The sequence below is a fragment of the Rhinoraja longicauda genome, chromosome 11, assembly GCF_053455715.1.
Source record: "Rhinoraja longicauda isolate Sanriku21f chromosome 11, sRhiLon1.1, whole genome shotgun sequence".
Taxonomy (NCBI): Eukaryota; Metazoa; Chordata; class Chondrichthyes; order Rajiformes; family Arhynchobatidae; genus Rhinoraja; species Rhinoraja longicauda.
The window spans coordinates 6,322,078-6,348,704 of record NC_135963.1 but is presented as its reverse complement, the minus strand read 5'-3'; the positions used below and the strand labels follow the sequence as shown (position 1 = coordinate 6,348,704).

At 46.1% G+C, this 26,627-nt stretch overlaps 1 protein-coding gene across 1 annotated transcript in view; it reads left to right on the top strand.

Annotated features, from left to right (window-relative positions):
- Window positions 1-26,627, top strand: part of LOC144598254 (protein BCAP-like) — a 52,798-nt gene that overhangs the window by 11,115 nt on the left and 15,056 nt on the right. The window contains 8 exon segments of the mRNA XM_078408174.1: window positions 2,029-2,190; window positions 3,741-3,913; window positions 7,430-7,556; window positions 14,603-14,677; window positions 15,716-15,787; window positions 17,495-17,680; window positions 21,536-21,645; window positions 22,440-22,575. Of these exon segments, the coding sequence (XP_078264300.1) occupies window positions 2,029-2,190; window positions 3,741-3,913; window positions 7,430-7,556; window positions 14,603-14,677; window positions 15,716-15,787; window positions 17,495-17,680; window positions 21,536-21,645; window positions 22,440-22,575 (1,041 nt within the window).

The window sequence follows — 26,627 nt, the reverse complement described above, 5'->3', positions numbered from 1 at the left end:
CACCCCATGTCAGGATCAAACCCGGGTCTCTGGCGCTGTAAGGCAATAGCTTTACCCACCCTTTGTTCTCCCAGAGTTTTTTTTTGCTCCAGATTCCAGCACCTGCAGTCTCTTCTTTCTCCTGTTTACTTGGAGGCTTGGAAGGGAAATATATCAATGAGCACCAAATTCTGCCTTAAAAAAATATCCTACAAGATCTAACAATTAAAACAATATGGTACAAGATCCAAACATCACAGTGCACCATATTTTCAGCAGAGCATGTGAAGCTGCTTTATAAAATTATGCAGTGTATCGTTGGCTTATTATTGTCACATGTACCCAAGATAAAGTGAAAAACTTTGCTCTCTGGTCAAATCGTACTATACATGAGTACAATCAAACTATAAACAACAACAGCTGGTCGGACAAAGAGAAAATGACCAGTGCAGAATATTGTGTTACGGCATTATAGCATTACACTTACAGAGAAAAGGTTTATACACCTTGCACTAAATATTGTGCCTTTTATCTGTGCTCTGTGGCTGACTTTATTGTAATCATGTAGTCTTTTCGCTCACTGGATAGCATGCAAACAAAAAACTTTTCACTGTACCTCGCTCGGTACACGTGACAATAATAAATAATTAAATAATAATAATTAGCGGCACTGTGGCGCAGCGATAGAGCTACTGCCTCACGGCGCCAGAGACCCGGGTTCAATCCTGACTACGGGTTCTGTCTGTACGGAGTTTGTACGTTCTCCCTGTGACCTGCGTGGGTTTTCTCCGAGATCTCTGGTTTACTCCGACATTCCAAAGACGTACAGGTGTGTAGGTTAATTGGCTTGGTATCAATGTAAAATTGCCCCAAGTGTGCGTGTTAATGTGCTGGGCGGTGCGGACCCGGTGGGCTGTAGTCCTGTTTACATTCTGTATCTCTAAAAAATAGAATAGATTAAACTAAAACCCATTCTCTGCCATTCAATCATGGCTGATCTATTATCCTGCCTTCCACGCTGTATCTCCAAACTAAACTAAACTATTCAAGAACCTCACCAGATCCCATTTTTAATGATAAGTTATCAAAACTTACTTTGTTTTTCAGTTGTTTCAGGTCTTCCACGCTGCATGGAGAACCCCATTCTCCTGCCTTCTCCCCATAACCTCTCACACCTGTACTAATCAAGAATATATCTATCTCTGCATTTAAAAATATCCATTGACTTGGACTCCACTACCCTCTACGGCAAAGAATTCTTTGTTTTCACACGTGGAATATAAGCACTGGCCCAAATGGCTTGTCACTCTGCTGTAAATCTTTTGCAATTTTATTCCCTCCCTTTTGATCAAATTGTTGCTTTTTTATCTCTTTTGTTTCTGTTCCAGGTAATAATGTTACAGTTAGAATCCACAGGAATAACATAAATATGTAAGGAAAAATGTATTATACTTTCACTGAATTATTCTGTTAGCATCGTGAATACATTTTAGGCTGGAGAGAGAGAGATAGATAGATAGATAGATAGATAGATGGATGGATGGATGGATGGATGGATGGATGGATGGATGGATGGATGGATGGATGGATGGATGGATGGATGGATGGATGGATGGATGGATGGATGGATGGATGGATGGATGGATGGATGGATGGATGGATGATTAATATGGGTGTCGGAGGTTATGGGGAGAAGGCAGGAGAATGGGGTTAGGAGGTAGGAGGAGATAGATCAGCCATGATTGAATGGCGGAGTAGACTCGATGGGCCGAATGGCCTGACTCTGCTCCTATCACTTATGGACCTTATGATTTGCACTTTGAATCTTCTCTCTTCACCTTCCTCCATCTATTGTTTTTGCGCTCGACTTGATGGTATATCTGATCTGTTTGGATAGAATGCAAAACAAAGATTTTCACTGCACCTCGGTGCACTTGACAATAATAAACCTGAACCTAACATCTGTAACGTAAATAATTCCTGTCTGAAATTTCGCAATTATATTTATGTTCCACATTATCCATGCAATGTTTGTCTCTTATGATGCAGAGACCAGATCGACCTCTTGAAGCCACCTCCGGCAAGATAGAAAAGATTTCTAAAGTACTCCATCTCAGCTATGATTCAGAAGGCAATGTCCATGAGCAAATGAATCAGTGTGGGCAGCAAGTTGACAGAGTCATGGAAGACCTGAAACAACTGAAAAACAAAGTAAGTTTTGATAACTTATCATTAAAAATGGGATTTGGTGAGGTTCTTGAATAGTTTCGTTTAGTTTGGAGATACAGCATGGAAGCAGGCCCTTCAGCCCACCAGCGATCCCTGAACTTTAACACCATACTACACACACGAGGGACAATTTTATAATTATACCAAGCCAATTTACCTGCAAACCTGTACATCTTTGGAGTGCAGTTGTACAGGGCCCTAGTGAGACCGCACCTGGAGTACTGTGTGCAGTTTTGGTCTCCAAATTTGAGGAAGGATATTCTTGCTATTGAGGGCGTGCAGCGTAGGTTTACTAGGTTAATTCCCAGAATGGCGGGACTGTCATATGTTGAAAGACTGGAGCGACTAGGCTTGTATATACTGGAATTTAGAAGGATGAGAGGGGATCTTATCGAAGCGTATAAGATTATTAAGGGGTTGGACACATTAGAGGCAAGAAACATGTTCCCAATGTTGGGGGAGTCCAGAACTAGGGGCCACAGTTGAAGAATAAGGGGTAGGCCATTTAGAACAGAGATGAGGCAAAACCTTTTCAGTCAGAGAGTTGTGAATCTGTGGAATTCTCTGCCTCAGAGGGCAGTGGAGGCCATTTCTCTGAATACATTCAAGAAAGAGCTAGATAGAGCTCTTAAGGATAGCGGAGTCAGGGGGTATGGGGAGAAAGCAGGAACGGGGTACTGATTGAGAATGATCAGCCACGATCACATTGAATGGCGGTGCTGGCTCGAAGGGCCGAATGGCCTACTCCTGCACCCATTGTCTATTGTCAATTGTCTATTGAGTGTGGGAGGAAACCGGAGATCCCAGAGAAAACCCACGGGGAGAACGTACAAACTTCGTACAGACAAGTGCCCTTAGTCAGGATCAAACCTGGGTCTCTGGCTCTGTAAGGCAGCAACTCTACCGCTGCGCCACCGTGCCGCCCATAAATACATCATGGGGCCTCTTGTGCTGCAAGTTAGTTAGATGTTTTTTCCATTTAACGTTTGACGGGAGAATAGTCGATTGCTGAAGTATGGTATAATACACAGGTTGAACCTGTAGGAGCACCAAAGCACAGAGACACCTGAATGATTACTGCATGACAGGCAAAAGGAGGGTTATATATATCTGTTGATGACTAGAGAGCATAGATTTAAGGTGAGAGGGTGGCATAGTCAAAATGTTGAATTGGAGTGATTTTATATATATCCAATGACGACTGTTATCAGGCAACTGAACCATCCTACTGTAACCAGAGAGCAGTCCTGAACTACCATCTACCTCAGTGGGGACCCTTGGACTATCTTTCATTGGACTTTGCTGGCTTTATCTTGCACTAAACGTTATTCCCTTATCATGTATCTGTACACTGCGAATGGCTCGATTGTAATCATGTATTGTCTTTCTGCTGGCTGGTTAACACGGAACAAAAGCTTTTCACTGTACCTCGGTACACGTGACAATAAACTAAACTACATTTGCTGTCTATTTCCCTCCGCATAAATGACTCTGTTACCCCTAAAGCAAATTGTTAAATTGTCCCCCAAAAGCTGAACACATCAAGTGAACAGTTTGCCGAAGATTTGGATGACTCGAGTAGATCAAAATGCGTGGACGAAGAACTTGAAGCTAAACAGTCGTGGGAACTTTCCAGAACAATCTATAGACATGGAGATTTCTGGGAGAGCTTTGCAAAGCTACAAAAAGAACGGAATCTGAATCGGTAATTATATTTGTTATCTGTGAGATAGTGCAATTCAAGTATGATGCTTAAATACATTCATGTGAAATTAGGCCGTCTGCTATTTAAACCAGTATTCCAATAATACACTGTTTTTTATTGAGAAATGTAAACTCCTCAGGACAAGTGATCGATCGCGGGATAACCAAGGGCGATAAGGCTGGGATTAATTTGAAAGTAACTTAGAGATGTAGAGAAGAGGCATAAAACATAGAGCGGGACAACACATGAACAGGCCCTTCGGCCCACTACTGCTCTGCCAACCATGATGCTAAATTGAACTAATGCCAACTCCCTGCACATGTCACTCCATTCCTTACGTCTTGTTGGTAGAATCCATAGAGCTACACAGCATGGAAACAGCCCCCTTGGCTCCACTTGTCCATGCCAACCAAGTTGCTAAGCAACCTAGTCGTACATGTCTGCACCTGGCCCGTATCCTTCCAAACCTTTCCGATCTATTTCTTATCTTTAGGTTCTTGATTCAAAAGGGTGTCAAAGGTTGCGGGGAGAAGGCAGGAGAGCGGGATTGAGAGGGAAAGACAGATCAGCCATGATTGATTGGTGGAATAGGCCAGCACGGTGGCGCAGCGGCAGAGTTGCTGCCTTACAGAGCCGGAGACCCGGGTTTGATCCCGACTACGGGCGCCGTCTGTACGGAGTTTGTACGTTCTCCCCGTGACCTGCGTGGGTTTTCTCCGAGATATTCGGTTTCTGCCAAAGACGTACAGGTATGTAGGTTAATTCGCTTGGTAAATACAAAAATTGTCCCTCGTGGGTGTAGGATGGTGTTAATGTGCGGGGATTGTTGGCCGGCGCGGACCCGGTGGGCCGAAAGGGCCTGTTTCCGCGCTGTATCTCTAAACTGAATAGACTTGATGGGCCAAATGGTCTAATTCTGCTCATATGACTTATGACTGGCACAGACAAGTTGGGCTGTATCCTCGCTGTGTGACTCTAACTTTATCCATGTACCTATTCAAATTACCTTTAAATGGCCAAATTGTACCAACCTCTACCACTTCCTCAGGCAGTTTGTTTCACGTACGCACCACCCTCTGTGTGAAAGGGTCGCTCCTTGGAACCTTTTTAAATCTTTTCCCTTTCATCTTGAACCTGGGCCTCTGGTTTTAGGCTCCACTACCCTGGGACTGGGGTTATTCACTTCATCTATGTCCCTCGTGATCTTCCAAACCTCTGTAGGGTCTCCCCTCAGCCCCCTGTACTGCAGTTAAAAAAGACCCAGCCTCTTCTCGTAGCTCAAACTCTCCAGACCTAGTAGCATCTTTGTAAATATTTTTGCATGCTTTATATACGCCGATGAGCCAAAACATTCTGACCACTGACAGGTGAAGTGAATAACATTGATTATCTTGTTACAATGGCACCTGTCAAGGGGTGGGATATATTAGGCAGCAAGAGAACAGTCAGTTCTTGAAGTTGATGTGTTAGATGCCGGGGAAATGGGCAGGAGTAAAGATCTGAACGACTTTGACAAGGGCCAAATTGTTACGGCGAGACGACTGGGTCAGAGCATCTCTGAAACGGCAAGGCTTGTGGGGTGCTGCTAAAGGATCTGCTGCTAATGTTTTGGTGCCAGATACCACAGGACACCTTCAGGGGTCTTGTAGAGTCCTTGCCTCGGTGGGTCGGCGCTGTTTTGGCGGCACACAGGGGACCAACAGCATAGGCAGGTGGTCATAATGTTTTGGCTCATCGGTGTATCATTCCTCTAGCAAGGTGACCAGAACAGTGCACAGCACGCCAAATGTGACCTGACCATAGTCTTTCCTGATATTTTTCCTCTCAGTTCAGTTAAGTTTATTGTCACGTGTACCGAGGTACAGTGAAATGCTTTGTGTTGCATACTAACCAGTCAGCAGAAAGACAATACATGATTACAATCAATCCATTTACAGTGTATAGATACATGATAAGGGAATAACGTTCAGTGCAAGGTAAAGTCAGCAAAGTCCGGTCAAGGATAGTCCGAGGGGCATCAAAGAGGTAGATAGTAGTTCAGCACCGCTCTCTAGTTGTGGTAGGATGGTTCAGTTGCCTGATAACAGCTGGGGAAAAAACTGTCCCTGAATCTGGAGGTGTGCGTTTTCACACTTCTATACCTTTTGCCCGATGGTAGAGGGGAGATGAGGGAGTTGCCGGGGTGTAACCCATCCTTGATTATGCTGCTGGCCTTGCCGAGGCAGCGTGAGGTATAAATGGAGTCAATGGAAGGGAGGTTGGTTTGTGTGATGGCACGGGCTGCATCCACAGCCCGATCCATTCTTTTCTGATGTACCACAAAATGCTGGAGTAACTCAGCAGGTCAGGCAGCATCTAGGAGAGAGGGTCTGAAGAAGGGTCTCGACTCGAAACGTCACCACTCCCTCTCTCCTAGAAGCTGCCTGACCTGCTGAGTTACTCCAGCATTTTGTGATACCTTCGATTTGTACCAGCATCTGCAGTTATTTTCGTACATTCCTTTCTGATGGACTCTACAACTCCTTTCTTTCTTTCCCAGTCCTGTTGAACAATCTTTAGCTGAAACATTGACTCTGTTTCTCCTCCCACACATACTGCCGTGAGGCAATATTTCGCTTCTATTTCAGTACTGTTAAATTCTTCCTGCCTGTGTCAGTCTTTACCTGTCTTTTCTATTTACATGTTTTTGTCAATTTTCTACCAGATTTCCCACTGTCCCGTCCCCCCCCAACTCTTGAGCTCGATACGTCTGTAGGACGGAATTGCAGATGCTGGTTTATACCTGAGGTAGACACAAAATGCTGGAGTAACTCAGCGGGTCAGGCAGAACCTCTGGTGAAAAGGAATAGTTGACATTTTTGGTGGGAACCCTTCTTCAGACTGAAAGTAGAGGTGGTGGGGGAGGGGAGGGGAGGGGGGGGGGGGGGGGTTTGGGGGAGGAGAGGAAAATAACATGGAGGTGAGAAAAGGCCAGAACTGAACTGGGTTTCAGTATCTCTTGTGATCCATTTTAGACTCGCTGCCTTGCATCTTAAATTATTGACTGGTGTGCAGTTGGAAACTGATCTGATGCCTCCTTTCTCACACTTTAAGTATTAAAGCCCGTTCCCGCTCTGAAATAACTAACACCGTCAGACACTAATAGTAAAGCTTATTATGCTAGCGGGGGTGGGAGAGTCACTGCCAGTATGGTCACATACTTGCCGGCTCCTCGCGGTTCCACTCCATTATTTTGTGCGCCGGCTGTATATACATGAGTAGTCACGGGTCCAGCTAATCACACCGTCAGCACATTTCTGCACCAGTTCTTATTGTCTAGAACAGACTTGTTGTTCTCTGCAGCACTACTTGGTATCGGGGCCTCTTTCCTTTAGTCACAACACCCTCTGCAGTTATGCAAAACAACCTGCTATACTTCAGCTAGCAATTCTAAGTAAGTAAAGCAGGCTCACCGCGCGCAACATGCAAGCTGTCACGTACACATTAACTCTTAAACCCCCATCCTCCTCTACATAGGAAGGAAAAGGAAAGTCTTGCTGAAGAGAACAAGCTGGCGGTGGCTCTGAAAGAAGCTGAAACAGCATCCATCGCTGCAGAAAACCAAGTGGCAACACTAAAAAACTCCATTGCAGAATTAGTACAGGTGGGTACAAAGTACAACTAAAGACAAGACAAAGGAGGAACTCAGCATGTCAGGCAGCGTCCTTGGAGAGCACAGATGAGGCGATAGACAATAGGTGCAGGAGGAGGCCATTCGGCCCTTCGAGCCAGCACCACCATTCAATGTTATCATGGCTGATCATTCTCAATCAGTACTCCGTTCCTGCCTTCTCCCCATACCCCCTGACTCCGCTATCCTTAAGAGCTCTATCTAGCTCTCTCTTGAATGCATTCAGAGAATTGGCCTCCACTGCCTTCTGAGGCAGAGAATTCCACAGATTCACAACTCTCTGACTGAAAAGGTGATGGGATTAGGTTTCAGTTCAGGACCCTCCCTCAGACTGACGGAGAGAGGAGAACTTCTTCACAGTCGGCAAACCTTGGAGACCAGTTTTAGACGAGTGAAATTCAGCTAATGAAGTTCATGGAGCATAAAATATGCTTTATTTTTAATAACGTATTTTGTACTTTGGAGATACAGAACATAAACAGGCCCTTCGGCCTACCGAGTCCACGCCGACCTGTGATCATCCCGCACACTAACCTGCACACACTCGGAACAATTTTACGAGTTATCAAAATGAATTAACATACAAACCTGATTGGCTTTGGAACGTGGGGGAAAACTGGAGCACCCGGAGAAAACCCACGCGGTCTCAGGGAGAACATATAAACTCTGTACAGAAAGCACCCTAGTCAGGATCGAACCCTGGGTCTCTGGTGCTGTAAGGCAGCAGCTCCCAGCTGCGCCACCGTGCTGCCCTAAATTTGCGCCCTTATATTGACTTGGTAAAATATACAGTAAATCAATAATGTTGTGACTTGTGTTTCCAATATCACCAATGTACATTATGAAATGAAATAAATGTCATTATGTGAAAATAACTGCAGTTCCTTCTGTCGCCTCCTAAAATAAGTGTCATTATGTGAATAAAACGACATAATCCTCCCCCTCTCTCTTCTTCCCACCTCCCCATCTTCCCCCACCTTCTTTTCACCACCCGCACCCCTTCTCTGCCTGTGCCACACCTGGACACGTGCGGATTTCTCCCCTCCCTCCTCTCCTTCCATCTACATTCCTTCCTCTAACGTGAGTAGTATGGGTGTCAGAGGTTATGGGGAGAAGGCAGGAGAATGGGGTTAGGAGGGAGAGATAGATCAGCCATGATCGAATGGCGGAGTAGACTTGCTGGGCCGAATGGCCTAATTTTACTATCCCTTATGACCTTATGACTGTCACAATTTGCAAATCTGCAATCCTTTTGCCTCACACGTATCTTTTCATCTCTGGCCTTTGTACAACTATCAGCCTATCACCCCCCTCCTCACCTGTGTTGACCTATTTTATCTATTCCAGCTTTTCTCACCCCTTTCCCCCACCCCCCCACCCCCCACAATCAGTCTGAAGAAGGGTCCTGACCCGAAATGTCACTTATCAATGTTCTGCTGAGATGTTGTCTGAATCGCTGAGTTGCTCCAACACTCTGTGTCTTCTATCAATGTGTGACCCAGGAAGACCCTTGGCTCACCATGTTTTCTTTCCCCCGTCCATTCATTCCTGCCCTTCTCCATAACGTGTTCTTTTATCTGTTTCCCAGTCCTAATGAAGAATCTTTAGTTTGAAACACTAGCTCTGTTTCTCCTCCCACACATACTGCTTTGAGGCATCATTTCCACTATTATTGCTTCCATTTCAATACTATTATATTTTTCTCAAAAAGTAGACTTCATAAATTTTTTTTTAAATCTTTAATTAAATAGAAAAAACAGTACTATATTTTCTATTTAAATGATTGTTATTTTTCTACCAGATTTCCCGCTACCCAACAACAATAAATGTAATTGTATTCATTGAAGTTAAAAATAATATGGAATGTTCAGTTTAGTTTAGAGATACAGCGCAAAAACAGGCCCACCGAGTCCACACGCATGATCCTCGCACATTAACAATACACACACACACTAGACAATAGACAATAGGTGCAGGAGTAGGCCATTCGGGCCTTCGCCCCAGCACCGCCATTCAATGTGATCATGGCTGATCATCCACAATCAGTACCCCGTTCCTGCCTTCTCCCCATACCTGACTCCGCTATCATTAAGAGCTCTATGTAACTCTCTCTCTTGAAAGCATCCAGAGAATTTGCCTCCACTGCCTTCTGAGGCAGAGAATTCCACAGATTCACAACTCTCTGGGTGAAAAAGTTTTTCCTCATCTCCGTTCTAAATGGCCTACCCCGTATACATAAACTGTGGCCCCTGGTTCTGGACTCCCCCAACATCAGGAACATGTTTCCTGCCTCTAGCGTGTCCAATCCCTTAACAATCTTATATGTTTCAATAAGATCCCCTCTCGTCCTTCTAAATTCTAGTGTATACAAGCCCAGTCGCTCCACTCTTTCAACATATGACAGTCCCGCCATCCCAGGAATTAACCTCGTGAACCTACGCTGCACTCCCTCAATAACAAGAATGTCCTTCCTCAAATTTGGAGACCAAAACTGCACACAATACTCCAGGTGTGGTCTCACTAGGGCCCTGTAGAACTGCAGAAGGACCTCTTTGCTCCTATACTCAACTCCTCTTGTTATGAAGGCCAACATGCCATTAGCTTACAACACTGCCTGCTGTACCTGCATGCTTACTTTCCGTGACTGATGAAATCTCGAAACTCCACCACAAACAAAATACTGGGAAAGAAAATTACGTTCAATGTCATCTATGAGCAGTGAAGGAAATACAAAATAGTTAACAAAGATACTTAAGACATTTGATCTTGACAGGTTAGAGACAGCCCTGGGTGACTAACCAGTTTTGGAAAGTTGTGATCAATGTGTGTCAGATAATTGAACATCTGCTTTGCAGCTTAGATGTATGAGGTGAGAGTTTTAATGGGATTAATGTGTTACCAGTCAACAGTGATTAGAAGAAGATCGAGATTCCATGCAGCAGATAATCATTGCAATGCGATCACAGAGAGGAAGAGTAGAATCAAGGAACTGCAGATGCTGCTTTCCAAAAAAGTGCTGGAGTAACTCAACGGGTCAGGCAGCATCAATGGAGAACATGGATAGCTGATGTTTTATGGGTTGGGACCCTACTTCAGACTTCAGCAGTCCTTTGCTCTGAAGAAGGGTCCTGACCTGAAACGTCACCACTCTATGTGAGTTTGAAGAAGGGTCCCGACCTGAGACGTTACCTATTCATATTCTCCACAGATGCTGTGCTGCCTAACCTGCTGAGTTACTCCAGCACTTTATGTCTTTTTTTTTTGGAGGAAGACTATTTTGGCTTTTTTTTAATAATATCTAAAAGAAGACGATAATTTCAAATTGTCACTTATTTGAGGTGAAACGCTACACTTACTCAGATTATCATAGGTTACTTGATGCGGCATGGTGGCACAGTGGTAGAGTTGCTGCCTTACAGCGCTTACAGCGCCAGAGATCCACGTGTGATCCCGACTATGGGTGCTGTCTGTAGGGGGTTTGTACCATTCTCCCCGTGACCGCATGGGTTTTCTCCGAGATCTGTCTGATTGGCCTCTGTTCGAGTCACAGATTGAGACAGCATGGAAACAGGTCCTACGGTCCAACTTGCCAACGCTGACAAACATGCCCCATCTACACTAGTCCCACCTGTCATTGTTTGGCCTTATCCTATCCATATACCTGTCCAAATGTCTTTTAAACGTTGTGATAGTACCTGCCTTAACTACCTCGTCTGGCAATTCGTTCCATACACCCACCATTCTGTGTGTTTTTAAAAAAAAGTTTTATATCTTTCTCCCCTCGCCTTAAATCTGTGTCCTCCGGTTCTCGATTCTTCTCATGATCTATTCTCCTCACGATTTTGTGCACCTCTACAAGATCGCCCCCTCATCCTCCTCCCGTCTGAGGGATAGAGCCATAGTCTGCTCAACCTCGTGCGAGCCACAGAAGCAGATCTACAAACTCACATTCCAATCACTCCACACTCTTAAATCTGTATTCCTGCAGCAACATGTCTTACTTTAACTATGAACTTCTTAAACTCCTCTCAGGTCTGTCCTTATTTCGACTCCCGGCAGGGACCGTTTCTTCCCGGCTGTTATCAGGCAACTGAACCATCCAACCACAACTAGAAAGCAGTGCTGAACTACTATCTACCTCTTTGATGTCCCTTGGACTACCCTTGACTGGATGTGTACGTTCTCCCTGTGACTCTGTGGATTTTCTCCAGGTGCACTTTGGACTACCTTGCGACAAAAGTTATTCCCTTTTCATGTATCTATACACTGTAAATGGATTGGTAGGAAAATAACTGCAGATGCTGGTACAAATCGAAGGTTTCACAAAATGTTGGAGTAACTCTGCTGGTCAGGCAGCGTCTCTGGAGAGAAGGAATGGGTGACGTTTTGGGTTGAGTCTGAAGAAGGGTCTCGACCCGCAACGTCACCCATTCCTTCTCTCCAGAGATGCTGCCTGACCAGCAGAGTTACTCCTGCATTTTGTGAAGCCTTCGTAAATGGATTGGTTGTAATCATGTACAGTCTTTCTGCTGACTGGTTAGCACGCAACAAAAAGCTTTTCACTGTACCTCGGTACACGTGACAATAAACTAAACTAAACTCTAGCTCAGGCCTTCGAGTCCCGGCAACATCACCATAAAGTTTCTCGGCATTTACCCAATCTATTCCTCTCATGATCTAGTACACCTCTGTAAGATCACCCCTCATGCTCCTGCGCTCCGAAGAAGTGGAGTCTGTGCGCACTAGTATTTGTGCTGTATGTTTACCACAATACATCTTTCCATCGCTGTAGATGAATCAGCTTTCAACCTCAGCGTGTAACAATAGACAATAGGTGCAGGAGTAGGCCATTCGGCCCTTCGAGCCAGCAACGCCATTCAATGTGATCATGGCTGATCATTCTCAATCAGTACCCCGTTCCTGCCTTCTCCCCATACCCCCTGACTCCGCTATCCTTAAGAGCTCTATCTAGCTCTCTCTTGAATGCATTCAGAGAATTGGCCTCCGCTACCTTCTGAGGCAGAGAATTCCACAGATTCACAACTCTCTGACTGAAAAAGTTTTTCCTCGTCTCCGTTCTAAATGGCCTACCCCTTATTCTTAAACTGTGGCCCCTGGTTCTGGACTAGTTCTGGTAACAGACTAGCCGGATATAAGGACTCGCTGGGGGAGAAGGTGGAGAGTTCCATCATCGCTAATCAAAGGTTACAACATGTCCTGGAGGACTTGAGGGATCGAATGGTAAGAGATAAAGTTGTTGTCATAGCAACGTCTTTGTCACCAACAAAAAAGAGAATCCGAGTGATCGCCTTTTGAAGTTGGAAAATATGGAGAGGCCGATTTAGAATTCAAAATAAAATGGCAACCTCTTGAGAATAGTACTTGAAATTGGAGGGAGAGGTTTTTCAAATGTTTTATATGAATGAATGAATGAATGAATGAATGAATGAATGAATGAATGAATGAATAAGTTTATTGGCCAAGTATGTGCATATACAAGGAATGTGTCTTGGTGCTCCGCTCACAAATAACATCACAAACATACAGTTAACAATTAAGAATAAAGCATACCCACATCAAAACAATAAGGATACACCATTACCGTCTAAACATGTGGGTGAAAATAAACCAGAGCAAAAAAAGAGACTACAGACTTTGGTATTCAAGCAAAGAGCAAGGGCAGCACGGTGGCGCAGCGGTAGAGTTGCTGCCTTACAGCGCTTCTAGTGCCAGAGACCCGGGTTCCATCCTGACCACGGGCGCTGTCTGTACGGAGTTTGTACGTTCTCCCCGTGACCACGTGGGTTTTCTCCGAGATCTTCGGTTTCCTCCAACACTCCAAAAATGTACGGGTTTGTAGGTTAATTGGCTTGGTATAAATGTAAATTGTCCCTCGTGTGTGTAGGATAGTGTTAGTGTGCGGGGATCGCTGGTTGGTGCGGATTTGGTGGGCCGTTGGGCCTGTTTCCGCGCTGTATCTCCAAACTATACTAAGGGCAAAGTATGTAATGCATTGGGAAATACTGGAAAGGACTTATCGAAACATATAAGATTATTAAGGGGTTGGACACATTAGAGGCAGGAAACATGTTGGGGGAGTCCAGAACCAGGGGCCACAGTTTAAGAATAAGGGGTAGGCCATTTAGAACGGAGATGAGGAAAAACTTTTCCAGTCAGAGAGTTGTAAATCTGTAGAATTCTCTGCCTCAGAAGGCAGTGGAGGCTAATTGTCTGAATGCATTCAAGAGAGAGCTAGATAGAGCTCTTAAGGATAGCGGAGTCAGGGGGTATGGGGAGAAGGCAGGAACGGGGTACTGATTGAGAATGATCAGCCATGATCACATTGAATGGTGATGCTGGCTCGAAGGGCTGAATGGCCTACTCCTGCACCTATTGTCTATTGATTTGAAAGGCATGTCTTTCTATTCCCTGCATTGGTCCTTTTAGGTTACTAAACATGTTCAAAATCTCTTTTGATCTATCTATTCCACGCCCACCAGCCAGACTGACTAATCCTCAATGTTCGAGATGTCCCATATTCAGGGGGAAAAATGAATTTTTCAATGTTTGAAAGATTACTTCCCATGGTCAGAATCACTGCAGACTTATGCCACAGTGATGTCAAATTTTAACCAGTGTATTTGGTATCTTTACTGCTTTGGAGGTTTAGTTTAGTTTCCACAGCATGGAAACAGGCCCTTCTGCCCAATGGGCCCATGCCGACTATCGATCACCCATTCACACGAGTTCTAAATTATCTCACTTTCTCATCCATATCCCAGACATTTGGGGTATTTTACAGAGGCCTACAAACTCACAGATCATTGGGAAACCGGAGCACCCATTGGAAACGCACGTGGTCACAGGGAGAAGGTACAAACTCGGTGCAAGCAGCACCCGAGGTCAGGATCGAACCTGGTCTCTGGTGCTGTGAGGCAGCAGCTCTACCAGCTTCAACACTGTGCCGCCCTTTAATCCTACGGTAGTGACTTCATTCTAGTCCTACTTTCTCCTTTCAGCCACCTCCGGATTGTACCAACACACAGATGGAAGGCTTGACTCAGAAGTTGACAAGAAGTGAATCAAAAAAGATTGCAAGTATTTTACGTTCACCATTCCTAAATATCTCGCGTTCAACATTCTTAAGTATTGAGTGATTGAAAGACAATGCCTGGAAACAGGCCCTACGGCCCACCGAGTCCAGGCCGCCCATCGATGACCCGTTCACACCAGTTCCATGTTATCCCACTTTCTCATCCACTCCCTACACACTGAGGGCAATTTACAGAGGGCCAGTTAACCTACAAACCCGTATCACAAAATGCTGGAGTAACTTAGCAGGTCAGGCAGCATCTCAGGAGAGAAGGAATGGGTGACGTTTCGGGTCGAGACCCTTCTTCAGACTGATGTCAGGGGGGCGGGTCAAAGAAAGGATATAGGTGGAGACATGAAGACAGTGGGAGAACTGGGAAGGGGGAGGGGAAGAGAGGGAGAGAGGGACAGAGGAACTATCTAAAGTTGGAGAAGTCAATGTTCATACCGCTGGGCTGCAAGCTGCCCAAGCGAAATATGAGGTGCTGTTCCTCCAATTTCCGGTGGGCCTCACTAGGGCACTGGAGGAGGCCCATGACAGAAAGGTCAGACTGGGAGTGGGACGGGGAGTTGACGTGCTCAGCCACCGGGAGATCAGGTTGGTTAAGGCGGATTGAACCTACAAGCCCGCATGACTCTGCGATGTGGGAGGAAACCGTAGCACCCGGAGGAAACCCACACGGTCACAGGGAAAACGTGGAAACGCCACGCAGACAGAACCCAAGGCCAGGGTGGAACCTGGGGCTCAGGTGCTGCGGTGAAGTGATCTGAATGAATTCAGAAGGGAAAAATAAACACAAAGTTTCAGCCATGATCACATTGAATGATGGTGCTGGCTCGAAGGGCCGAATGGCCTCCTCCTGCACCTATTGTCTATTGTCAAAGTGCTGGAGTAACTCTGTGGGTCACTCAGCATCACTGGAGAACATGGATGGGGAAACTCTTCGGGTTGACACCCTTCAGAGGCGAGTTTGGCTCCGTTATTCCCGATTGATTTTGCAGAAGAATCACTTGTTTCTTTTTCAAAAATCTTTTTACAGCATTTAAAAGATAAACTCATAGAAGCGGAGAGGAATGCTAAAGAAGCTTCAGAGATCTGCCAGAAAGAAAAGGTAAGAATTAGGACGTTAAGAATCTTGCTGTTTAATTAGGAAACGTGAATAATTAATGTACAATAATCAGTTTAGTTTAGTTTTTTTAGTTTAGAGATACAGTGCGGAAACATGCTCTTCGGCCCACCGAGTCCGCGCATACTTGCGATCCCCACACACTACCATTATCCCACACACACTAGGGACAATTTTACATTTATACCAAGCCAATTAACCTACAAATCTGTACGTCTTTGGAGTGCGGGAGGAAACCGAAGATCTCGGAGAACACTCACGCAGGTCACGGGGAGAACGTACAAACTCCATACAGACAGCACCTGTAGTCAGGATCGAACCCGGGTCTCTGGCGCTGTGAGGCAGCGACTCTACCGCTGTGCCACCGTGCCGCTGTCAATCCTTTAAATAATTAGCTGATGCTTTAACCAAATGTAACCTCTTTTCCAGGATAACTCGTTCTTTGCAAAGCAGCTTTCAAAATCTGTTGAAGCAACGAGAGCACGTCTACAGAGCCAGCTTAGGAATAAAGAGACTGAGGAGAGTGACAGATTGTTAGCACAAACACTTGTAAATTGATTTGCAAAATATGACAATTCTTAATAGGATGACCACAGAAACTCAAACTGGCACAGAACAGTATCCTCTGAAACCTTTTGCAATTACTTAGTTTAGTTTAGAGATACAGCGTAGAAACAGGCCATTCAGCCCACCGAGACTGTACTGACCAGCGATCACTTGTGTACACTAGTTCTATCCTGCACATTAGGGACAATTTACAGAAGTCAATTAAACCACAAACCCACATGTCTTTGGGATGTAGGAGGAAACCGTAAAACGCACACCGTCATAGAGAGAACATATAAACTCCATGCAGTCATCACTCATAGTCAGTACACACGACTATAATAAACTAAACCAAAACCATTGATTGAAATGTCTTTTAGAAATTGTTATTGTATCCATGCCATGTAATCTGTGAATTTACTAATTATATGCCCTCCATTCATATTTAGTTTAGTTTTGAGATACAGCGTGGAAACAGGCCCTTTGGTTCACTGAGTCCGTACCGACCAGCGATCCCCGCACACTAACACTGTCCTACACACACTAGGGACAATTTACTATTTTACCAAGCTGGAGAAAACCCACGCAGGTCACGGGAAGAACGTACAAACTCAGTACAGACAGCTTCCGAGGTCAGGATGGAACCTGGGTCTCTAGCTACTCTGTGCCACCCTTAATCCTCCTCTTTCTTCTCAGCTAAATTTATCAGTGTGACCCCTTCTAATTGCTTATACGAACATCAGTCTGAAGAAGGGTCTCGACCCGAAACGTCACCCATTCCTTCTCTCCAGAGATGCTGCCTGTCCTGCTGAGTTACTCCAGCTTTTTGTGCCCATCTTCGGTTTAAACCAGCACTTGCAGTTCCTTCCTACACAAGATAGAAAGAGTTCCTTGTGCTTTCTTTACCATTCAACAAGACTGTGGCTGACAGTTTATCTTAGCACCACTTTCCTGCCACATTGCACGGTATCAGACCCTCAGATAGCAGCTAACGTCCGAGTCTCTGGCTATGTGAGGCAGCAACTCTACCGCTACGACACCGTGCCGACCCTTTATTGACATCCCTTTTAACACTTTCGCCCGTGAATGCAGGGCGTGGCCTGTGGACATACTGGGTGAATTTTCAACCTGTATTCAACGTTTCAGAGATCTGAGAGGGCAATAATTGAGCAGCAGTTGCAGATTGAGTGCCTACAGACACAGCTGTCAACTGCAAAGGAAAAGGCCAAAGAGGACAAAACTGTTTTAAAGAAGGCAACAAGAACTCACAAGAGAGGAGCGGAGAGAGCAGAAGCTGCTGTAGGAAACCTTCATTCTCAGATGAAGGACAAGGTAACTTTTGGACTTGAGAACAGACGTTAGAGACACAGCGCGGAAACAGGCCCTTCAGCCCACCGTGTCCGCGCCGACCAGCGATCACCCTATGCACAAGCACCATCCTACACATGATGGACAATTTACAATTTTACCAAAACCAATTCACCTGCAAACCTGCACGTCTTTGGGAGTGTGGGAGGAAACCGGAGCACCCGGAGAAAACCCACACGGACACAGGCAGAGTGTACAAACTCCGCACAGACAGCGCCTGAGGTCAGGATGGAACCCGGGGCCCATGGCACTGTGGGGCAGCGACTCCACCAATATGTCACTGTGCCGCCATCCTGTTCATGAAATAGAAGAAGCGGAGATATTCAACGAATCCAGTGTTTCTGGAAAAGCATCTTTTTCCCTTTTCCCCGTCAAACATAGTAGAAAACAGGTGTATTCTAATGGTGGCCATTAGTTCAATGATTCGCCACTGAGTCTCTAAACCACACGGTTTTAAAAAGGAGCTCCAATTCTGCTGAATTTGATAATGTCATCTACTGTTGTTGCTGGATGTGGATGGGTAAACCAGAGTGCACCCACGTTGGTAACCTGGGCTCCCGGTCCCTGCCATTGCCACAGTCCCAACCCAGCTGGATTGCCATTATCGTGCCTAGAATCTACATCCAGGACGCCTCACGTGCACTTCAACCTCCTCAGTCCAGAGGAGGTTTATGAGAACGATCCCAGGAATGAGTGGGTTAACATATGATGACTGTTTGACGGCACTGGGCCTCTACTCGCTGGAGTTTAGAAGGATGAGGGGGGACCTCGTTGAAACGTACCGAATAGTGAAAGGCCCTGATAGAGTGGATGTGGAGAGGGTGTTTCCACCAGTGGGAGAGTCTGGGACCAGAGGTCATAGCCTCAGAATTAAAGGACGTTCTTTTAGGAAGGAGATGAGAAGGAATTTCTTTAGTCGGAGGGCGGTGAATCTGTGGAATTCTTTGCCACAGAAGGCTGTGGAGGCCAAGTCAATAGATATTTTTAAGGCAGAGATAGATAGATTCTTAATTAGCATGGGTGTCAGGGGGTGATGGGAAGAAGGCAGGAGAATGGTGTTAAGAGGGAAAGATAGATCAGCCATGATTGAATGGCGGAGTAGACTTGACGTTCCGAATGGCCTAATTCTGCTCCTAGAACTAACGAACTTCAACACTTCAACCACTTTCAATAGACAATAGACAATAGGTGCAGGAGTAGGCCATTCGGCCCTTCGAGCCAGCACCGCCATTCAATGTGATCATGGCTGATCATTCTCAATCAGTACCCCGTTCCTGCTTTCTCCCCATACCCCCTGACTCCGCTATCCTTAAGAGCTCTATCTAGCTCTCTTTTGAATGTATTCAGAGAATTGGCCTCCACTGCCCTCTGAGGCAGAGAATTCCACAGATTCACAACTCTCTGACTAAAAAAGTTTTTCTCATCTCTGTTTTAAATGGCCTACCCATTATTCTTAAACTGTGGCCCCTGGTTCTGGACTCCCCCAACATTGGGAACATGTTTCCTGCCTCTAACCTGTCCAACCCCTTAATAATCTTATACGTTTCGATAAGATCCCCTCTCATCCTTCTAAATTCCAGTGTATACAAGCCTAGTCGCTCCAGTCTTTCAACATAGGACAGTCCCGCCATTCCGGGAATTAACCTAGTAAACCTACGCTGCACGCCCTCAATAGCAAGAATATCCTTCCTCAAATTTGGAGACCAAAACTGCACACAGTACTCCAGGTGCAGTCTCACTAGGGCCCTGTACAACTGCAGAAGGACCTCTTTGCTCCTATACTCAACTCCTCTTGTTATGAATGCCAACATTCCATTGGCTTTCTTCACTGCCTGCTGTGCCTGCATGCTTCCTTTCAGTGACTGATGCACTAAGACACCCAGATCACGTTGTACGTCCCCTTTTCCTAACTTGACACCATTCAAATAATAATCTGCCTTCCTATTCTTACCACCAAAGTGGATAACCTCACACTTATCCACATTAAACTGCATCTGCCATGCATCCGCCCACTCACACAACCTGTCCAAGTCACCCTGCAACCTCATATCATCTTCCTCACAGTTCACACTGCCACCTAGCTTTGTATCATCGTCTTTTATAATTGACTCCAGCATCTTCCCCACCACTGATGTCAGACTAACTGGTCTATAATTTCCCGTTTTCTCTCTCCCTCCTTTCTTGAAAAGTGGGATAACATTAGCTACCCTCCAATCCACAGAAACTTACCCGGAATCTATAGAACATTGGAAAATCATTACTAATAATAATAATAATAATAATAATATATTTATTTTATATAGCGCCTTATCACATGCTCAAAGCGCTTTACAAATACAATTAACATAGAAACAAACAGACAAACTATCCTGACGGAAAAGCGGCGAATACTCAACGCCAGCGTCCTCTCACGTCAGGGTCCGGCAGTAGACATTAAAGAGCACAAGACACACAGATACAATTTTTTACACAAACAGCCATCACAGTGATTGCTCTAGGCATACCCTCACTGTGATGGAAGGCAAAGTCTTATCTCCTCCTCGTTCTTCTCCCGTGGCGCCACGAGGCGATCGAGGCTACCAACCCCTTGAAGCCCCCACCGGGCGATGGAAAGTCCCAGGGCCGAGCCGAGCCGAGCAGGCCGATGAAAGTCCTGAGCCCCCACCGGGCGATGGAAAATGCCGCGGCCGAGCCACGCAGGGCGATGAAAGTCCTGAGCCCCCACCGGGCGATGTAAAGTGCTGCGGCCGGGCCACGCAGGGCGATGAAGGGCCTGCGGGCGGGTTGATCGTACCTCGTGCTCCGGGCGGTCGAAGCTGCTACGGCTGGAGCTCCCAAAAGCCGGTCGCCAGCCAGGGACCTGCGAACTCCCGATGTTGCGGTCTGCAGGGCCCATGGCCGAAGCCTCCGAGATGGTAAGTCCAGGCCCTGCGACCGGAGTCTTTGAGGTCGATCCCAGCTGGAGGCCGCCGACTCCACGGTGTTAGGCCGTAGCGCGAACGGAGATACGACACGGTAAAGGTCGCATCTCCGTTGAGGAGGAGATTTAAAAAAAGGTTTCCCCCAACCCCCCCACCACCCCCCTACATACACAGAATTAAAAATAAAACAAAACGTACATTTAACATCGACAATGACAAAAAAACACAAAAAAAAAACGGAGAGACTGCCGGTGGGCCGCAGCTGCAGAACACAGCCACGCCCCCCTAATGCGTCCACAATTTCTAGAGCCACCTCCTTAAGCACCCTGGGATGCAGACCATCAGGCCCTGGGGATTTATCAGCCTTGAGTCCCATTAGTCTACCCAAAACTTTTTCCTGCCTAATGTGGATTTCCTCCAGTTCCTCTGTCACCCTAGGATCTCTGGCCACTAGAACATCTGGGAGATTGTTTGTATCCTCCTCAGTGAAGACAGATCCAAAGTACCGGTTCAACTCTTCTGCCATTTCCTTGTTCCCCATAATAAATTCCCCTGCTTCTGTCTTCAAGGGACCCACATTTCCCTTGACTATTTTTTTCCTCTTCACATACCTAAAAAAGCTTTTACTATCCTCCTAGCCCCCATTGCCTCATCCATATTATGGGTGCCAGTCCCTTTGCACCTCCATTCCCCACCAAGAAGCTCTCAGGACCCTTGGGTCCTTCCTTGGGGGGAAAAAGATTCCAACGTCTGCAATTCCTTGCGTCTACATTTTACTTTTCATAATCCTACTTGGTAGTGCCATAACAACAGGGATCAGACCTGGGACCTCACATCCCTCAGTCTGTTCTCAAAATGACCCTGTGTTCTCTCCTCGATGTGACTCTTCTCTCTTTAGGAACTGAAGTTATTCGAGGCACACGGGACCGTTGATACCTGGAGCAAACAGTACAGAGTTGCAGTTGACAGCAAGGCCCAATTAGAAACTGAAATTATCTCACTCTCCAGGTGAGTTCAGCTGACTTAAGGTTTAGGAAAAAAACTGCAGATGTTGGTTTAAATCGAAGGTCGACACAAAATGCTGGAATAACTCTGCGGGTCAGGCAGCATCTCGGGAGAGAAGGAATGGGTGACGTTTCGGGTCGAGACCCTTCTTCAGACTGATCGAAGGATCTCGACCCAGAAACGTCACCCATTCCTTCTCTCCTGAGGTGCTACCCGACCTGCTGAGTTACTCCAGCATTTTGTGTCGACCTGACTTAAGGTTTGCTATGTTTCTGTAAATCTCGGTTCCATTGCAGTGACTTTTTGATTCGATGATACTTTATTGCCACCTGTGCCTAGGTACAGAGACATGCTTTGTTTTGCATACAACCCGGCAAAATCATACAGCAGGCCTCACCTGGGTGGCACACAAGTTCCGCCATGTTTCTGGTGCTGACAAAGTTGCATCAAGTTCATTGAACAGTCCTGTCTTCTGCCCGCAGCGGTGAACCAGGCCTGCCGCCGCTCGTGGCCCCCAACCGAGTCCCCCTCCATCTTGGTGGCCCCATGCCGAGCCCCCATGCCGGGTCCACCTATGTTCCAGCCAACCTTCCTTGCTCTCAGCGGTGTGGGTCCACCGATTCTCCACACGCAGCTATTTGTCATCCGATTTACTGTCAGTTCTTAGTTTAGAGACAGAGCGCGGAAACAGACCCTGTGTCGTGTGCTACTTCTGTGTGTGATTTAATGTGCGCTCGTTGAAAGTTTCCGTCTTTAAAGCTGACCCTTCAGTTTATTGCACCTTCCCCTCCCAACAGGAGGATGGATGCCGTAAAGGAACAGCTCAGGAAAGGCACAGAGAGAGCCGAATTGACAAGCCACAACCTTCTGGACAAACTGCATGCCACCGGTTTGGAAAAGGCCAGTCGCCAAATGGAAAATGCACAACTAAAGGTTCAGTAGAACAATTAAACTCGAAATTCTTTTGGAATTAAGAGGCATTTAATTTTACTTTTTTAGTTTTAGCACCTTGGAACATGAAAGGTGATATATATTTTTTTAAATAGGACAGTACAGCACAGGAACAGGCCCTTTGGCCCACAATATCTGTACCGAGCATGATGCCAAGATAAACTAATCTCATCTGCGGGAAAATCGTCCATAACTTTCCATTCCCTGGATTATCCCTGGGTCAATATAGAAGCCTCCCACGATCATATCTAATATATTTGTTGCTTCTGCATGTTGATTATACGTTTGTGAGATATCCCCCTGTGTGTATTGTAGGAAAATAACAGCAGATGCTGGTACAAATCGAAGGTATTTATTCACAAAATGCTGGAGTAACTCAGCAAGTCAGGCAGCATCTCAGGAGAGAAGGAATGGGTGACATTTCGAATTGAGACACTTCGTATTAATGCCTTTGACAAAGGGTGCCATATGTATTTAAGCCAGAGCTGGTTATAGGCTGGTTATAGGCACAAGGTGATGGCGGAAAAGTTGGTGCGGTGTGTTTCCTGCAGGATGTGGGAAGACAGGGACGTCGCTGGAGCTTCTGGGAGCTACACCTGCAAGAACTGTGTCCAGGTGCAGCTCCTGAAGGGACGTGTGGTGGAGTTGCAGAGGCAGTTGGATGACCTCAGGGCCATCCGAGAATGCGAGAGTTTCCTCGACAGGACCTATTGTGAGGCTGTCACGCCAAGGGTCCAGGTCGAGCGAAGGTGGGAGACTGTTTCAGGAGGGAGTGGACGTGGACTACAGGAGACCCCAGTGGCTGTGCCTATTGCAAATAGGTATACCCTCTTGGGAACTGTCGGGGCAGAAGACGTTTCCAGTCCGAGTGGCGGACCTGTTGGCAAGGATACTCGACAGGGGAGACCGAAGTCTGGAAGAGCCGTAGTGGTCGGTGACTCCATAGTCCGAGGGACGGACAGAAGATTCTGTGGCAGCAGGAGGGACTTGAGGATGGTCTGTTGCCTCCCTGGTGCCAGGGTTCAACACATCACAGACCGGCTTCAGAAAATCCTAGTGAGGGAAGGCGATCAACCTGAAGTCGTTGTGCACGTGGGCACGAATGACGTCGGGCGGAAGAGGAAGGAGGTGCTACAGCGGGAGTTTAGAGAGTTGGGAAAAGCACTGAGAAGTAGGACGTCGAAGGTGGTTATCTCTGGACTGCTACCGGTACCTCGTGCTGGTGAGGCCAGGAACAGAGAGATAGAGGGTATGAATTTATGGCTGAGGGGCTGGTGCAGAGAGCAGGGATTTCGATTTCTGGACCACTGGGATCTCTTCTGGGCTAGGGGTGACTTGTACAAAAGGGACGGGTTGCATCTTAACAGCAGGGGGACAAACATTCTGGCAGGCAGGTTTGCTAGTGTGACACCTGTGGCTTTAAACTAAGTAGTGGGGGGGAGGGGTTAACAAATTGTGAATATGAAGATGAGGTAAAAGGGAATACAGGAGATATTGCAAAAGACTCTCGGAAGAATGGGAACAGAAGTTCTAGAGCGGAAAAGAAATTAAGGGCAGGGCCAATTGTGAACGATGTGAGAGAGGAGGTAAATACAGAAGTTAAAGTGTTGTACTTAAATGCGCGTAGTATAAAAAATAAAGTGGATGAACTTGAGGCTCAGTTAGTCATGGGCAAGTATGATGTTGTAGGGATCACTGAGACATGGTTACAAGAGGACCAGGGCTGGGAACTGAATATCCAGGGGTACACAACGTATAGAAAAGACAGACAGGTGGGCAGAGGGGGTGGGGTTGCTCTGATGGTAAGGAATGATATTCATTCCCTTGCAAGGGGTGACATAGAATCAGGAGATGTTGAATCAGTATGGATAGAAATGAGAAATTGTAAGGGTAAAAAGACCCTAATGGGAGTTATCTATAGGCCCCCAAACAGTAGCCTCGACATAGGGTGCAAGTTGAATCAGGAGATAAAATTGGCGTGTCAAAAATGTAATGCTACTGTGGTTATGGGAGATTTCAACATGCAGGTAGACTGGGAAAATCAGGTTGGAAATGGACCCCAGGAAAGAGAGTTTGTAGAGTGCCTTCGAGATGGATTCTTAGAACAGCTTGTACTGGAGCCTACCAGGGAGAAGGCAATTCTGGATTTAGTGTTGTGTAATGATCCTGATCTGATAAGGGGACTAGAGGTAAAAGAGCCATTAGGAGGCAGTGATCACAACATGATAAGTTTTACTCTGCAAATGGAAAGGCAGAAGGGAAAATCGGAAGTGTCGGTATTACAGTATAGCAAAGGGGATTACAGAGGCATGAGGCGGGAGCTGGCCAAAATTGATTGGAAGGAGGCCCTAGCAGGGAAGACGGTAGAACAGCAATGGCAGGTATTCCTGGGAATAATGCAGAGGTTGCAGGATCAATTTATTCCAAAGAGGTGGAAAGACTAAGGGGAGTAAGAGACACCTGTGGCTGACGAGGGAAGTCAGGGACAGCATAAAAATTAAGGAGAGGAAGTATAACATAGCAAAGAAGAGTGGGAAGACAGAGGATTGGGACTCTTTTAAAGAGCAACAAAAGTTAACTAAAAAGGCAATACGGGGAGAAAAGATGAGGTACGAGGGTAAACTAGCCAATAATATAAAGGAGGATAGCAAATGTTTTTTTAGGTATGTGAAGAGGAAAAAAATAGTCAAGGCAAATGTGGGTCCCTTGAAGACAGAAGCAGGGGAATTTATTATGGGGAACAAAGAAATGGCAGACGAGTTAAACCGTTACTTTGGATCTGTCTTCACTGAGGAAGATACACACAATCTCCCAAATGTTCTAGGGGCCGGAGAACCTAGGGTGATGGAGGAACTGAAGGAAATCCACATTAGGCAGGAAATGGTTTTGGGTAGACTGATGGGACTGAAGGCTGATAAATCCCCAGGGCCTGATGGTCTGCATCCCAGAGTACTTAAGGAGGTGGCTCTAGAAATAGTGGAAGCATTGGAGATCATTTTTCAATGTTCTATAGATTCAGGATCAGTTCCTGTGGATTGGAGGATAGCAAATGTTATCCCACTTTTTAAGAAAGGAGGGAGAGAGAAAACGGGGAATTATAGACCAGTTAGTCTGACATCAGTGGTGGGGAAGATGCTGGAGTCAATTATAAAAGACGAAATTGCTGAGCATTTGGATAGCAGTAACGGGATCATTCCGAGTCAGCATGGATTTACGAAGGGGAAATCATGCTTGACAAATCTACTGGAATTTTTTGAGGATGTAACTAGGAAAATTGACAAGGGAGAGTCAGTGGATGTGGTGTACCTCGACTTTCAGAAAGCCTTCGACAAGGTCCCACATAGGAGATTAGTGGGCAAAATTAGGGCACATGGTATTGGGGGTAGGGTACTGACATGGATAGAAAATTGGTTGACAGACAGAAAGCAAAGAGTGGGGATAAATGGGTCCCTTTCGGAATGGCAGGCAGTGACCAGTGGGGTACCGCAAGGTTCGGTGCTGGGACCCCAGCTATTTACGATATACATTAATGACTTAGACGAAGGGATTAAAAGTACCATTAGCAAATTTGCAGATGATACTAAGTTGGGGGGTAGTGTGAATTGTGAGGAAGATGCAATAAGGCTGCAGGGTGACTTGGACAGGTTGTGTGAGTGGGCGGATACATGGCAGATGCAGTTTAATGTAGATAAGTGTGAGGTTATTCACTTTGGAAGTAAGAATAGAAAGGCAGATTATTATCTGAATGGTGTCAAGTTAGGAGGAGGGGGAGTTCAACGAGATCTGGGTGTCCTAGTGCATCAGTCAATGAAAGGAAGCATGCAGGTACAGCAGGCAGTGAAGAAAGCCAATGGAATGTTGGCCTTCGTAACAAGAGGAGTTGAGTATAGGAGCAAAGAGGTCCTTCTACAGTTGTACCGGGCCCTGGTGAGACCGCACCTGGAGTACTGTGTGCAGTTTTGGTCTCCAAATTTGAGGAAGGATATTCTTGCTATGGAGGGCGTGCAGCGTAGGTTCACTAGGTTAATTCCCGG